At 36.6% G+C, this 15,340-nt stretch overlaps 1 protein-coding gene across 6 annotated transcripts in view; it reads right to left on the bottom strand.

The window, feature by feature from the left end:
* Positions 1-15,340, bottom strand: part of PCCA (propionyl-CoA carboxylase subunit alpha) — a 413,570-nt gene that overhangs the window by 379,491 nt on the left and 18,739 nt on the right. For all 6 annotated transcript variants that reach the window (XM_053890918.1, XM_019443967.2, XM_019443966.2 and 3 more), the window contains 2 exons: positions 12,826-12,873; positions 12,655-12,723 (listed from right to left, as the gene is read on the bottom strand). In XM_053890918.1, coding sequence (XP_053746893.1) covers positions 12,655-12,723; positions 12,826-12,873 — 117 coding nt within the window. The remainder of the gene's footprint in view (positions 1-12,654; positions 12,724-12,825; positions 12,874-15,340) is intronic.

The raw sequence follows: 15,340 nt of genomic DNA on the forward strand, positions 1-15,340 counted from the left end.
TACAATAAATGGTCACCTGAATTAAGTTATCACCCAAAAGTTTTACAAACCTGCCCTTTACTTCTTTATTCCAATTTGAGGATCAATGACTACATTGATTGTAAAGAAGTCCTTAACGGATTGTGAAATGTATTTTAACTCAAGAACTCATAACTCCTTTCCAAATAATAAAAGGTTGAAAATATCCTAAAAACTAAACCATATGAGAAAAAGTTAATGCATGAGGTTTTTACCTTTAAACTGCTTTTCATACAGCTAAAACTAAAGATATTTTAACAAAAATAATAAATATATAAAGATATACATAAAAATAAAACATATATTCTAACAACCCCATAAAATTTTTATAACGTTTTCCCTAAGGTCTTTTATACCTTAGCCTACATTAATGTATTCCTTCTTCATTTACCTGATCATTACCCTCCAGTTTGTTCAGCTGGAACCAACGTACACTAATTACATAGACATCACGAAGTCCTATTTGTCCTTAGTACCTCCCCAGACAGCAGGGAAATATTATCAAGGGTAGGCATGCTAAGTGATGATTCCCCTCACCTTACTGTCAATCATCCCAGACTGCTCACAGGAAACCCCGCTCAATCTCATTACTGAATCCTAAGGGTAAGACTACAATACACATCAGGAATCATACTTCAAACAGCAGGCTGTCTGACCAAGATGGGAGTCACAATGGCTACTTCCCTGATTTTAAGTTTGGGTTCTGAAGTAGTAAATATTAGGCATTTCTCATTTACATCCAACATCACTGAACACAAAGCAACAAAACATTGATACATTCAATTTAGGAGTCTAGATAGAAAATATAGCGAAAGGTTATAGCACAGAATCATTTAATCCATTTTAAGAAAAATCAAAATGTTAACTTCAGAGATTTGATACAAATATAATAAGATTTTGCTATTTCTTACGGGAAAGCATACTATCTTTTTACTTAAAAACAAAGTTATAAAAATAAATAGTTATCTAACATGCATTTTGAGTACAACCTCTATGTTTGCAAATTCTTTATTCCCACTATTCGCCAAACTAACAAAGTAGGATCCACCTTCCCATTTAGAAAAGTCCTAGTCACTAAATCCAAACATTTCTCATCTTTTATATTTCTTAACTTCTCTGGGAATACCTACAATTACAAATTAGTCGCATAAACCCCTAGAATCTACCTCTCCTGCCTTCTAAGTCAATATTCATATTAATAAGGCCCTCTTCAACAAATCAAGAAATTCTCCCATATCAGCCCTCTGCCTAAAATCTAATGAATTTACTCCACAGACCTGTCTCTTCTTGCTCCAAAATTTTATGGTGTGCTCCTGGTTATTTCTGCATGAAAAGGTATTAAAATGTACTCTAGTATCTGTTAGGTTGGTCCCCTCTTCAATTTTCCACCGACTTTTCTAGGACATTCTACAAATTTACTCCTTTGTCATCCCCCCCCCCCAATTATACTGCATTAGAATTTAATAGAGAAATGTACATAAACTTTCAAATAACTAGTATTTACACTATTCAATTTCCCTATACAAAAATAAGTCCTCCTATAAGTCCTACAGATTTCATATCAAGTGCTTTACCTTTTCCACTGTTTCTATGAAGCTATACATTTTCAGTTGTATTTTTTTACATTTATTTTTGAAAGAGAGAAAGCACGTATGTGTCCGGGTGAGAAGCAGAAAGAGAGGGAGACAGAGGAGAGACGTGAAAGCAGTCTGTCTCTCTGACAGCAGAGAGCCCGATGCAGGCCTTGAACTCACCAACTGTGAGACCATGCATGCCCTGAGTTGAAGTCTGACGCTTACCTGACTGAGCCACCCAGGCATGCCAGTTGTATTTGCTATTTTGTTGATGATACATATAGGAAAACTATAGATTTATTTTTTAACAACCATAGAGATGGTTTTTTATGTTTCTAAATAGTTATTCAGTTAACTACGTAACTAGAAACTCAACACAATCTTACTATTTCTGCCTTTCCTGTCCACCATTTTACATTTGCTTAACCCACTACCTAGCACTTTTAGAATGCTGTTAAATAACAGTAGTGAGAGTAAATTTATCAGCCTTTACCCTGAATTTCATGAGAATGCTTCCTATGAGGTATAACCTTCTTATTATGGGAAGGCAGCATGTATTTAATCCTGTTTTACTAAGGATTTTACAAAGACAGTGAATTTCTTTTAAATGACATCTAGGCTTTTATCAGAATAATCATCTAGTTTTCCTCTACTAACTTATTAATATATTAATATTCTCTAATTTTGAACCATACTGAAATGTCATGAATACACTCCATGTGGCTGCAGCATATTATTTAAGTAAATTATTTTATTCCATTTTCCTATTACTTAGGATTTTTCTATCAATATATGACAGTCATTGTTTTATTTTTCGCTTACCATCTTTGCCCAGATTTTAAAAAAGAAACCTTTAAAAAACAAACATTTTTTAAAAAGGAAATCTATTTTTACTTAAGTCTATAACAATTCATGTCAAAATTTCTTGTTTACTGAAAACTGCAAAGAATTCTTGTGAGAATCTCTACACCAAGCACCCTACTTCATTACTTCTATGACAGCCTAGAGTTCCTTAGTCAATGATCTCTTATCTTATTCAGGCTCTTTCATGCAGAGTTACAGGCCTATAACTACTTGTCACCGATTTTGTCTTCTGAGCAAAACAAAATAAATACTTAACATTTTAAGAAGCTTTTTACAAACATGTTAAACCCCACTTTCATTAATGGATAGAACAGATGATCAACAAGGAAAGAGAAGACTTGAATAGCCCTATGAACCAACCAGTCCTAAGAGGCATCTAGAGAGAACCATAAACAGCAAAACAGACATTCTTAGGTTCACATGGAACTCAAGGACAGAGCATATGGTATGCCATAAAACAAACACCAACAAATTTTAAAAGACAGAAATAGAAAGCATGTTGCCTAACCAAATGTAAGGAAACTAAAAACAGGTAACAAAAACAAACTTGGGAAGCTCACAAATAATGTGTAACTAAACAACACACTCCTAAATGATAAGCAGGCCAAAAGAGAAATCACAAGGGAAGTCAGAAAAGAGTTTCAGGAATGAAAATGAAAAACATACCAAAGCATATGGGGTACAGCTAAACAGAGAAAAATGTTATACAGCTCAACAATTAGATTAAAAAAAGACTTTAAGTCAACAACCTAATCTTCTACCTTAAACTATTTTTAAAAAGAGAAAACTAGGGGCACCTGGGTGGCTTAGTTGGTTAAGCGTCCAACTCTTAATCTCTGCTCAGGTCTTAAATTCAAGCTCTGCATTGGGTTCCATGCTAGGCATGAAGCCTACTTATTTAAAAAAAAAAAAAAAAAAAAAGAGCAAAATAAACCCAGAACAAGCAGGATAAAGGAAATAATAAAGACTAAATACAAATGACATAGAGATCAATGAAATCAAAGTTGGCTCTTTGAAAAGATCAATACAGTTGAAAACTTTTAGCTAAAGTAACCAAGGAAAAAAAGACTCTTAAAAGCCTAAAATCAGGAATGAAAGAAATCACTACCAAACTTACAAAAATAAAAATAAGGAAATACTATAATCATATATCAATAAACTAGATAAATCAGATGAAATGGACAAATTCCTAGAAAGAAAAAATTATAGACACAGAAAAAGAAATCAAAAATCTGAATAAACCTTTAATAAGAGATTGAATAATCAAAAAACCACCCATAGACAGGTACCTGGCTGGCTCAGTTGATAGAGCATACAACTCTTGATCTCAGGGTTGTGAGTTCAAGCCCCACATTGGGTATAGAGATTACTTAAAAATAAAGTCTTTAGGGCACCTGGGTGGCTCAGTTGGTTAAGTGTCCCCACTCTTTGATTTCAGTTCAAGTCATGATCTCACAGTTATGAGATCGAGCCCCATGTCAGGCTCCATGCTAGGCATGGAGCCTGCCTGGTATCTCTCTCTCTCAAAAATAATAATAATAATAATAATAATAATAATAATAATAATAAATTTAAAATTAAAAAAGCCGCAGAGATGGCTTCACTGGTGAGTTCTACCAAACATTTAAGGAATAATTAATGCCAACTCTTCACAGACTCTTCCAAAACAAGAGATGAGGGAACAGTTCCTAACTTATAATATGAGGCCAAGATCTGATACCAAAACAAAGCCATCACAAGAAAACTACAGACCAATAGCTCTTATAACCACAGATGAAAAATTCTCAACAAAGCACGAATAAAATGAATCCAGCAATATATACAAAAACTATACACCTTGACCAAGTGTGTAGTATCCAAAAATTAATGGAATATACCATATCAATAACAGACAAAAGCTATGGCATCTCAGTCGACACAGAAAAAGCATTTGAAATTATCCAATATCCAATCACAAAAAAGCATTCAACAATCTAGAAATACCAGGGCACTTCCTCAACCTGATAATGGGAATTTATGAAAATCCCAGAGCCTAAATGAAGCTTAATTGTGAAATACTAAGCGCTTTCTGCCAAAGATGAGGAACAAAACAAGATGCTTGCTCTCACTACTTCTATTCAATATCACTCTGAACGTTAAAGCCAAGAAAATTAATATGAAATAAAAAGCTCCAAGATTGAAACAAAAGAAGTCTATCTCTAGTCTATCTCTATTTGTACATGGTCTTCTAGAGAGAATCTTAAGGATCTTACATATATAGACACACACACACACACACATGTGTGTGTGCGTGCGTGTGTGTGTATATAAAATAAACAAATTCAACAAGGTTGCAGGAAATGATCACATACAAAAGTTGATTATAGTTCTATAAACTTGCAATAAAAACTGAAACTTAAAACATTGCAATCCTAATATAAAAAATACCAAAACATTTACTATGTAATATAACAAAGTTAAGTGCAAAACTTATACTCTAAAAACTACAAAACACTGCTGAAATTAAAGTAGCCACAGTAACTAGAACAAGAGCAAATGGAATATCCACGTCCATGGATAGGAAGAATTGAGAATGTTGAGATAATAATACTTCCCAAATTAGTGTACAGATACAACACAATCCCTATCAAATGTCCAGCAGGATTCAGTCTTCCACCAGGACAATTTTTCCTTCATAAACCATTCTCCAAACATCTTTCCAAAGACTAATAAAGACCTGGAGAACACATAAAAGACAATTCATGACTTGGTAAGAGGCCTAACTCCCACTTGCCTCTCCTGCCCAGACCATTTCCCACTGCTTGTGGACTTATCCCCTGGACGCAGCTGCAGAAATCCCATCAGCATATGTGAACTGCCATCCTGGGTAAAGTCTGATTTTGATACTGCTCTAGATCAGCCTTCACTTTTCAAAAAGAGCAGGGCAACTTCCTCAACAGACAGGATGTCATCCTCTTTTAAGACTATCCACTGGGACAGCCCAGTGGCTCAGTCACTTAAGCGTCTGACTTTGGCTCGGGTGATGATCTCATGGTTTGTGAGTTTTAGCCCCACATAGGGGTCTGTACTGACAGCTCAGAGCCTGGAGCCTGCCTCTGATTCTGTGTCTCCTTCTCTCTCTGCCCCTCTCCTGCTCATGCGTGCTCTCTCTCTCTCAAAAATAAACATTAAAAAAAAAAAGACTATCCAAGAACAACCAACTAAATAATCTGCAAAGCCTCCCTACAAGCACCTCTACAAGCACCTCAAATCCTAGACTAACTTTAACAAACACCCTTTAAATGAACAACTTGGCTTACAAGAAATTACAGGCAATCCCCAGGGCTCAAAAGCAAAAAAGGAAGCTAAAAACCAGACAGCATCTGCCAAAGCCAATATTCCAGCTAATCATGGAGAGCGGGAGGGGGGATCTCAAGAATCAGGGTTGGTGAGCACATGGAAATTGGGGGAAACCGGTGTGCCTAGAGAGGGTATGCAAGCTTCCTGCCCTGTCCCCATACCTTCCCTTACTCAGATCTTCCAACTGACTGTTTCTGAGCTATACTCATTTATAATAAACTGGTAATCTAGTAAAAAAAAAAAAAGGGGGGGGGGGAAATCTAAAGAACTGAGTTAATTCTCAGAGAAAGGAGTTAAAAATTATAAGAAAAACTCCCTACATACAGCCAGGCTGCTCAAAGATTACATCCTCAGTGAAAAGGAAGAAAAATGTCAATCTAATAAGTACATGGAAGACAAATATTTAAAATTATCTGCTGTAGTTCAAAGTAAGAAGTCTCCTCTGTAAATTAGAAACCATGGGTCTATTCAAGAGAGGGAGGGATATATGTCATTTCATTTTGTTTTTTCCATTATCCTCAAAATTCAGCAACCTTCATGCCAATAAGTTAACAGAAAGATTAGTACCAGAAGAAGGGTACCCTAGAGAGTCTGGCAGAAACAAATATAGCATCCACCCAACAAGACCATATCTGCAACCCAAACCATGCTGGGATTCAACATTAAAGACACCAGATAGGAGGTCACAAGCCAAGATCCACACAAACGAAAAGCTCATCCATTGTGTAAGAAGTCAAAAGTAGACACTTAAGAACTTGGAATAATACAGCAGTATGATAGAAGCTTTAAAATAAGTAGTTAAAGGGGCAGCTGGGTAGTTTAGTCAGGTAAGTACCCAACTCTTGGTTTTGGCTCTGGTCATGATCTCACGGTTCCTGGGTTCAAGCCCCGCATCAGGCTCTGTGCTCACAGGGTGGAGTCTGCTTAGGATCCTCTCTCTCTCTCTCTCTCTCTCTCTCTCTCTCGCTCACTCTCTCTCTCTCTCTCTCTCTGCCTCTCCCTGGTTAGCACATGCGCATGCACTCTCTCAAAATAAATAAATTCTAAAAAAGTAGTTAAAAATGAGTAAGACATGAAAGGGGGAAAAAAAGGTAGATTCAAAATGGAGTAGACCTGACAGACTTCTCAGCAGACAGCACGAGACAAATGCGACCAAAGTAATTTTTGCATCAGATGCTTTTTATCAGTGGATGAAAAATAGTAGATGAGAGGTTGTTGGGGGACAAATATTCACATGGATTCAAAGATTCACCCCCAAAAATTTCAAAAGAGGGGGAAAAATAATGCACCATTACCTCAACCAAGTAATCAGTGTAACCAGAACCACCCAACATTATGAATGAACTTCTTGATACAACAGGATCACTTAAGTATTTTTTTTAATTTTTTTTAATGTTTATTTACTTTCAAGACCAAACAGAGTGAGAGTGGGGGAAATGCAGAATCTAAAGCAGGCTGCAGACTGAGCTGTCAGCACAGAGCCCAACGCAGGGCTCAAACTCACAGCGAGATCGTGACCTGAGCCGAAGTAGGACGTTTAACCGACTGAGCCACCCACTTATGAAGGCGCCCCACTTATGAAGCTTTCTTATCAAAAAAAAAAAAATATTTACACTGAATCTATTTGTGAGGAAACAAACTCAGACTATCTATAAGCCAATTGGCCTGGATTCCTCAAAACGTTGGTATCGTGAAAATCAAACAAAGAGGGAAGGGAAGACGACTATTTTAGATTAAGAGACTCTTTAAAGAGCCATAATAACCGAATATAATTCATGAACCGCGACTGAACTGTGGGTCAAAAAAAAAAATACTAAAGACATTGGGAGCGGCACCTGGCTGGCTCTGTAAGTAGAGCATCTTCATTACAGGGTCATGACTTCAAGACCCATGTTGGGTGTAAAGCTTACATTAAAAAAAAAAAAAGTAAAGACATTTGGAGACAAATGGGAAAATTTGAATACAGTCTGTGTATTAGATTATACTATAGAATTACTAATAATTTTCCTAGCTTTGATAGGGTATATGTAAGAGAATAGCTTTTTCCTGGGAAATAAAAACTTAAGTATTTAGGGGTGAAATGCCATGACTGTAACTTACTTCCAATTTCCTTAGCAAAATAAAAAAAGAAGAAATATACACACAATATATATTTATACTCATACATATGGACACAGTTATAAGCAAATGTGTCCAAATGTTAACTGGTGAGTCCAAGCAAAAGGTATAAGCACTCACTGTACTTGCTCTTCCAATTTTGCGTCTGAACACTTAAGAATATAAATGGCCATTAATATGAAAAGGTACTCAACATCAATATTCATCAGAGAATTTAAATTAAAACTACAATAAGATAACATGTGAACACCAACAGAATAGCAAAAATCAGAAGGACTGCTGAGATCAAGTCCAGGCAAGGACGCAGAGCAACATGAATGTTCGTACATTACTGGTGAGAGCAAAATGTGGCAGAGTCATACAGAACAACTATTTGGCAGCTTCTAACACTTATTATTTTTTAAGTTTATTTATTTTGAGAGGGGGTAAGGGGGAGAGAGGGAGAGGGACAGGGAGAAGGGGAGGGAGGGAGGGAGAGAGGGAGAGAGGGAATGAATGAATCCCAAGCAGGATGTATGCTGTCAGTGCAGAGCTCAACATGGGGCTCAATCTCACAAACGACAAGATCATGACCAGAGCTGAAATCAAGAACCAGACACTTAACCAACTGAGCCACCCAGACACCCGTGGCAGCTTCTTACAGTTAAATATACATCTATTAATGCCAGGAGTCAACAAAATACCACCCACCCACAGGCCAAATCCAATCTAAGGACGGTTATTTTATAGCCTGCAAGTTAAAAATGGTTTTTATATTTCTAAAGGGTCATATGTATGTATATATAAATAAAAGTAGCAGAACATGTGACCTGCAAAGTCTAAAATATATTTATTTACTCCCCAGAGATTTACTATTCATACAGGAAAAAGTTGCTTTGCCTCCCATCTACCTGATGACCAAGTAATTCCACTCCTAGGTATTTAGACGAATCAAAGTATGTGTTTACATAAAGATTTGTACTAGATTATTAAAGAAGTCTTGTTCACAATAGCTAAAAACTGGTGGGTGGATGTGTCTAATTTGGTAAGCAAGCTTATCCTAAAATTCACATGGAAGAACAAAAAGACAAGAATATTGAAGACAATTTTGAAGAACAGGATGGGGGAAAGGAGACCAATGGAAAAAACTGCATAATCATCTTTAAAAGCCAATTTTTTTCCATTACACATCATTTATAAGGTAGTTCGTTTTCTTTATAGGACTTATCACTTAATAGTCATAGTAAACCATTAGCCTTTTCTCCCTGCTTAACGGTCAAAAATTAGTTGTAGAAAATATTAACTTGCCATTTAAAAACAATCAACTGTTGGGGCGCCTGGGTGGCTCAGTCAGTTGAGCGTCCAACTTCGGCTCAGGTCATGATCTCACGGTTTGTGGGTTCAAGCCCCATGTCAGGCCCCGTGCTGACGGCTCAGAGCCTGAAGCCTGCTTCAGATTCTGTGTGTGTGCCTCTCTCTCTCTGCCCCTCCCCCCTACACACTCTCTCTCAAAAATAAACATTAAAAAAAAAAAAAATCAACTGTTGTATTTTCCTACTGCAATATTTACATTTCCATTTATGAAATTAACATAAAGCATATAAGATATTTTTTACTCCAAATTACATTTAAAATGCTCACCTCCTGGGGCGCCTGGGTGGCTCAGTCAGTTAAACGTCCGACTTCAGCTCAGGTCATGATCCCATGGATCATGAGCTCGAGTCCTGCGTCAGGCTCTGCCCTAATGGCTCAGAGCCTGGGCATACTTTGGATTCTGTGTCTCCCTCCCTCTCTCTCTGCTCTTCCCCACTCACACTCTGTCTCCTCTCTTTCTCTTGCTCAAAAATAAATGTTAAAAAAAAAAATTTAATGCTCACCTGTTGAAAATAAATATTGCAATGTTAACAATACATCAAAGTAGCAAGACTTGTTCATATTACCCATATTGTAAAGCTCATTGGATACAATGATAATCTTTTTGGTCACATGTTAAGGAAGCAAAAAACCAAACCGTTAGAGGAATTCACCCTTTTGGCTTTCTTGAGATGCAGAAAGCAAATAGATTTGGTTCTAGTGCTAAGGCCTAAACTTTGAACATTCTAACTATCATTATTATCCTAAATAGTATCTTTCTAGAAAAGGGCTTAAGGTAGTTCACACTAAGAGGAAGTTTTGACTGCTCATGCATTGCCTCCACTGTGGGCCCTAGGAAATGTTATTCTAAATTATGTATTATAATCTCTAGTAGGCTCATTTCCACTTTCAGCAAAAAGTGACTAAAAGTCTTTAAAATGTAAAACTACCATCTCTGCTTTAGAAGGATATGAAGGACCATCTTAAAACTCTGACCAACTCTTCTGAAACCATTTTTTTCAAAGGCTGGAAAGAGACAGTGTACCTCTAGATCAAAATGTTATGGGTGAGTCTGGGTTGTGTGAATGGAGGTCTCAGTCTCTTGATTCCCCATGAGAAGATTTATGTGAGGATCCACACTCGAATAAAGACAGCCAGAAGGAAAGTAGCAAGTGCAAAGCAGTTTATTAAATCGGAAGTACACTCTCAAGGTGGGAGAGCTGGCTCCTACGTTGTTTTGGGATTGGATAGTATTGGTTCTCTCTGGGCTGGGAGGAGCTGAGACAGACAGTGTGGGATGGTCTCTAATGGAGGCTGCTTCCAGTCAGTTGGGAAACTCCCCCCACAGGTTGGGAGGAGTTTCTGGCCCTACAAGGTTTGTACCATACCATCATGGCAGCCTTTCTCCAAGGCAGGGGCTGTACCCGCAATGCAAATTGCTCCTGCAAAGCTTCTACCTAACAAGAACACAAACCTAGAAAATTAAGAATGGGAAAAAGCAGTCGTGCTGTTGGGATCTATAATACCAACACTGAAATACAAACATATATGAAAAAAATCAAAACGCAAATAATTTTGGACCATGCATGCCAACAGTCACCTTCATGAGAACACAGGATACAGAACTATATCTTGATATGAGAAAAGTAAGTTAAAGTTTACTATAAGACTTGATATAAAAACAGTGTCCATTTTCTCTCCCAATTTACCCATGAGTGAAAAACACCTCCTGGCCTAATACACTGAAAATGAACGCAAGACAAGAGAAAATTTTAAATCTATTACTAGCCTGATGGTAACACAAACTTTTTTCTAAAAGAGTTTGCTACTGATAAATGTCTTAGTTTACCAACCAAGAAACAGATTAAAGTAATAGTTTTCTCATTATTTCATAGATATCTTGTAAGGAATATAAACTACTATTGAAACTATCAGTTAAAACAAATTATTAGTAAAGAGGCCAGAAACCAATATTTAAAAAAAAAACCACATATGTAAAATAAATTTATTTAATTTCTTTTTTAAGTAGAAGAAGACTATTTTATTTATTTTTTTTTAATTTTTTTTTAATGTTTTATTTATTTTTGAGAGAGGGAGAGACAGAGCATGAACAGGGGAGGGTCACAGAGAGGGACACACAGAATCTGAAACAGGTTCCAGGCTCTGAGCGGTCAGCACAGAGCCCAACGAGGGGCTCGAACTCACGAACCGCAAGATCATGACCTGAGCCGAAGTCGGCCGCTTAACCGACTGAGCCACCCAGGCGCCCCAAAAGAGGACTATTTTAAATGTATCTGTCAAGTAAACTAGATGAGATAAATACTTAACCTTTATTTTCAGGAAATTAGAATAGCTTGTAATGGTTTCTCTTTTTTTTGTTTTGTTTTGTTTTTTAAAGGAAGTCAGTCGCAATAAAGCAGAATGAACAACACATTTCTAGGTAAGAAATCACAAACAATGAAAATCCTCTGTATTATCTTTCTGTATAATAAAAACTGACATCACCGATAGGTCCCGTTATCAAAAGTAGTGTAAAAGAATGAAAAACAGCAACGTAAAGTACCACTACTTAAATTTCATCCCCTCAAGTTCTAATAATTTACATTCTTTTCTCATGAGATTTTTTTCTATTCCTTCATAGTTTATTACTGCTAAAAATGCCTGCTGTGGTAAAAATCCCCAATAAAATCATTCACGGCTTTATGTTATTCCTTTTGTTCATGTCCAATTAGTATTAGTGTATCTTTCATTCATCAACCTTTCAGCTGAACACGATACAGCATTTAGGAAAATTAAACAATTATAGCATTCCCTTAGTGATCCCGGAATTCAGCTGTGGAAAAACGTGCTCTCCTAATGCAGCATGATATAAACATTACAATAATCTTTGAATCTTTCTCAAGCTTTGTCTAAATCTACTTGGTGACCAGCAATCTATCAAGCAATTTTTAAACTCTACTCTAGGTTTTTAAAACCCTGAGGAAAAAAAAATTAAGACACATATTAAAGACATTATGATGCTTCCATTTTGCTTAATACAAGAGTCAGTAATTTCATGTTTTGTTTTTTAATTGTGTATACCCTTTTCAGGCCAAGAATGAAGAAAACCTACATATTTTACCTTTATTTATTTATTTACTTTAACATTTATTTATTTTTGAGAGACAGAGAGAAGTAGAGAATGAGCAGGGGAGGGGGAGAGAGAGAGATACAGAATCTGAAGCAGACTCCAGGCTCTGAGCTGTTAGCAGAGAGCCCAACAGAGGGCTCGAACTCACAAACTGCAAGACCATGACCTAAGCTGAAGTCAGATGCTCAACTGACTGAGCCACCCAGGCTTTTTTTTTTTTTTTTTTTTAAATATACCCCAAATAAGGGTCTTCATTCAGATAAAGCGAAATATACTTACAGAACTAGCATCAACATCACTGTGGATGGCAACTGTCTTAATGCCCATCTTCTTGCAAGTTTTAATAACCTATTTTAAAATATATCAATGTTATTAATAGAGATTCATATTTCAAGGGATTTAATAAAATTCACAAAGTAAAATAGAAAATAAGATTAAAATTCCACTCACCCTACATGCAATTTCTCCTCTATTAGCAATAAGAATTTTATCAAAAGTCTGAAGAGAGAAAAAACACACATAAGAAATTGTTACTCTCACTTTGGAACCAGAAAACAAGTTTTCTCACAACACTGGACATGATTCTAAAAAAAAAAAAAAAAAAAAAAAAAAAAAAAAAAAATTACTTCCTAGAGTAGTACTAAATATTACATGTATGTTCATCTATAACCCGATTGCTACTAAACTCATCTGGTAGGATGCGGCCCTATAATTAGTCCATTAAAGCATCAACTGATTTGGTTTGGTGTATCTTAAATGGACTAAGGGGATATTTATAAATTCTCTTGCCAAAAGGTAATCTTCAGATAACATTTCTGAATACTAAAAAACTTTAGACAGAATTGTTTGACCACTTACTTCACAACGTATATTCTAAATTCAGGGAATTTATGTTAAGTTTGAGTAACCATCATATTTGAAGCAGCTAAGGCCTCATAAGAGAGTACCTCCATTCTGGGTAGGCCTAGATACTTCAATTCTAAGCCCAGCTTTGCCACTAACAATAACCTATTTGACTTGAGGCAAATCAATCTCTGTAGATCTTCACTTTCACATATAAACTGATGGCATTTCTAGAGGAAACTATTTTATAAGGTTCTCTTCCTACTCTAAAATTGTACAGGCTAATCCTTTGAAAGAAACACACAAGTAATATGGATATCTTTTAGTACACAATTATTTCTGGGTTAGTGAATTGTTGTAAGTTGAATGTAACTACAGAAAAAGTCTTAGTTATATTTCTAAAAGAAAGTTAAAGCTATATATGATCTTTAAAGTACTCATATAACTGAAAGCAATATTTTAACCTGACAGGGAGTCACAGAATCTCAGAGTTGGAAAAGGTTTTCAAAGTCTTGGTTTAAACTTTATGTCACACATCACTTACTCTAGCAAACTGAGACAAGCCTCTGCCTTAAAAATCGGTAAACTCCTAATCTGATAATATCCTGAGTCATTCAGAGCCTTGAGCAGATGGGTCCTTAAAATACCCTCATGTCACGTCAAGCCTGAGACTACAAAATCATAGGCCATTCTATACCTAAGTGGTCATGGTAAATCCCTGTTAAACACTGACAATATACAAAGAAAAAAATGTTTTATACCTCTTTGAAGTGCATTTTAAAATGTGCATTTTTATAAGTATTAAACAGATGACATCTGATAAAAGCAACACAACATGAAGTTACACAATAAGAAACTGTTATAGCAAATATAACCAATCATAACATTATAGGGATTAAGAACTTCCTTCTAATTTTTATCTGCATGGCAGAATAATACTTAAAAGCCAGTCTGGAACTAAATTGCCCAACACCACCACGTGTTTTTATGTGGGCAAGCCATCCTTCTCGACCCTCATTTCCTGGTATGTAAAATGAGAGTAATAATAGCACCTGCCACAAGAGGCTGTGAGAGTATGAATTAACACCCTTAAAGTGTTTAGAATAGTGCCTAGCACATAATATATACTCAAGAGGTGTTAGCTATAGCTATTGTTATTCACCCCTTTGGGCCACACACCACACTGTTTGTGACAAATCCAAGAGTGTGAACCTATCTAACAGGGAAAAATCTACATTAAAACAACTATCTGCACCTGACACATCTTCTCTATTAAGGGCTTGTGATGGCTAATTTTACTTTTACATGCAACTTGACTGGGCCCCAGGGTGCCCAGATGAAACATGATTTCTGGGTGTGTCTGTGAGAGTGTTTCTAGAAGACATGAGCATGTGAATCAGGGGACTCAGCCCAGTACACTGCCCTCCCCAGTGTGGGTGAGCATCATCCCATTCACTGAGGGCCTGAGAGAACAAAAAGTAGAAGTGAGGATTTGTCCTGCGTTCCTGATTCAAGAGGGACACAGGTCTTGGCCTACCCTGGGGCTTACCGACATATGGGCTCCCAGGTTCTCAGGCCCTTGGACCTGGACTAGAATTACATCACCAGCTTTCCTGTGTCTCCAGCCTGCAGATGGCAGATCGTGAGACTTGGCCTCCATAGCTGTGTGAGCCAGTGGATCTCCACATACATCTCCTACTGGTTCTCTTTCTCTGCAGAACCCTAATACAGGTCTGTTAATACCAATTAGTGCACAAGCTAAATAAAGCTGATCATATCAATTAACCTTCCATACAGAAGATATTCTTTTGAATAAATGTATGTATATGGTTCAGGGTTTAAAAGGTACAAAAGGTGATATACTGTAGAGACAACTAGGTCTCTGCTCCAAAGGCAATGCTATTACCAGTTTCCTGTACATATATTCTTTCAGGTAAGCTATGCACGTAAAAGAATACATACAAATAAATTTACACAGACTTTAAAACTTCCCCTCTGCATCAAAAATTACAGGGAAACATCAAGTGCATTTGATAACTTCTGTGTACAATATGGCAGTATGACAACAAAGTGTGGTAAGTGCCATAACGCAGCTACATCCAAGAGGCTGTGGCCAGTGCAG

The sequence above is a fragment of the Panthera pardus genome, unplaced genomic scaffold (genome assembly GCF_024362965.1).
Source record: "Panthera pardus isolate Hobbes unplaced genomic scaffold, ASM2436296v1 HiC_scaffold_1, whole genome shotgun sequence".
NCBI classification, from domain to species: domain Eukaryota; kingdom Metazoa; phylum Chordata; class Mammalia; order Carnivora; family Felidae; genus Panthera; species Panthera pardus.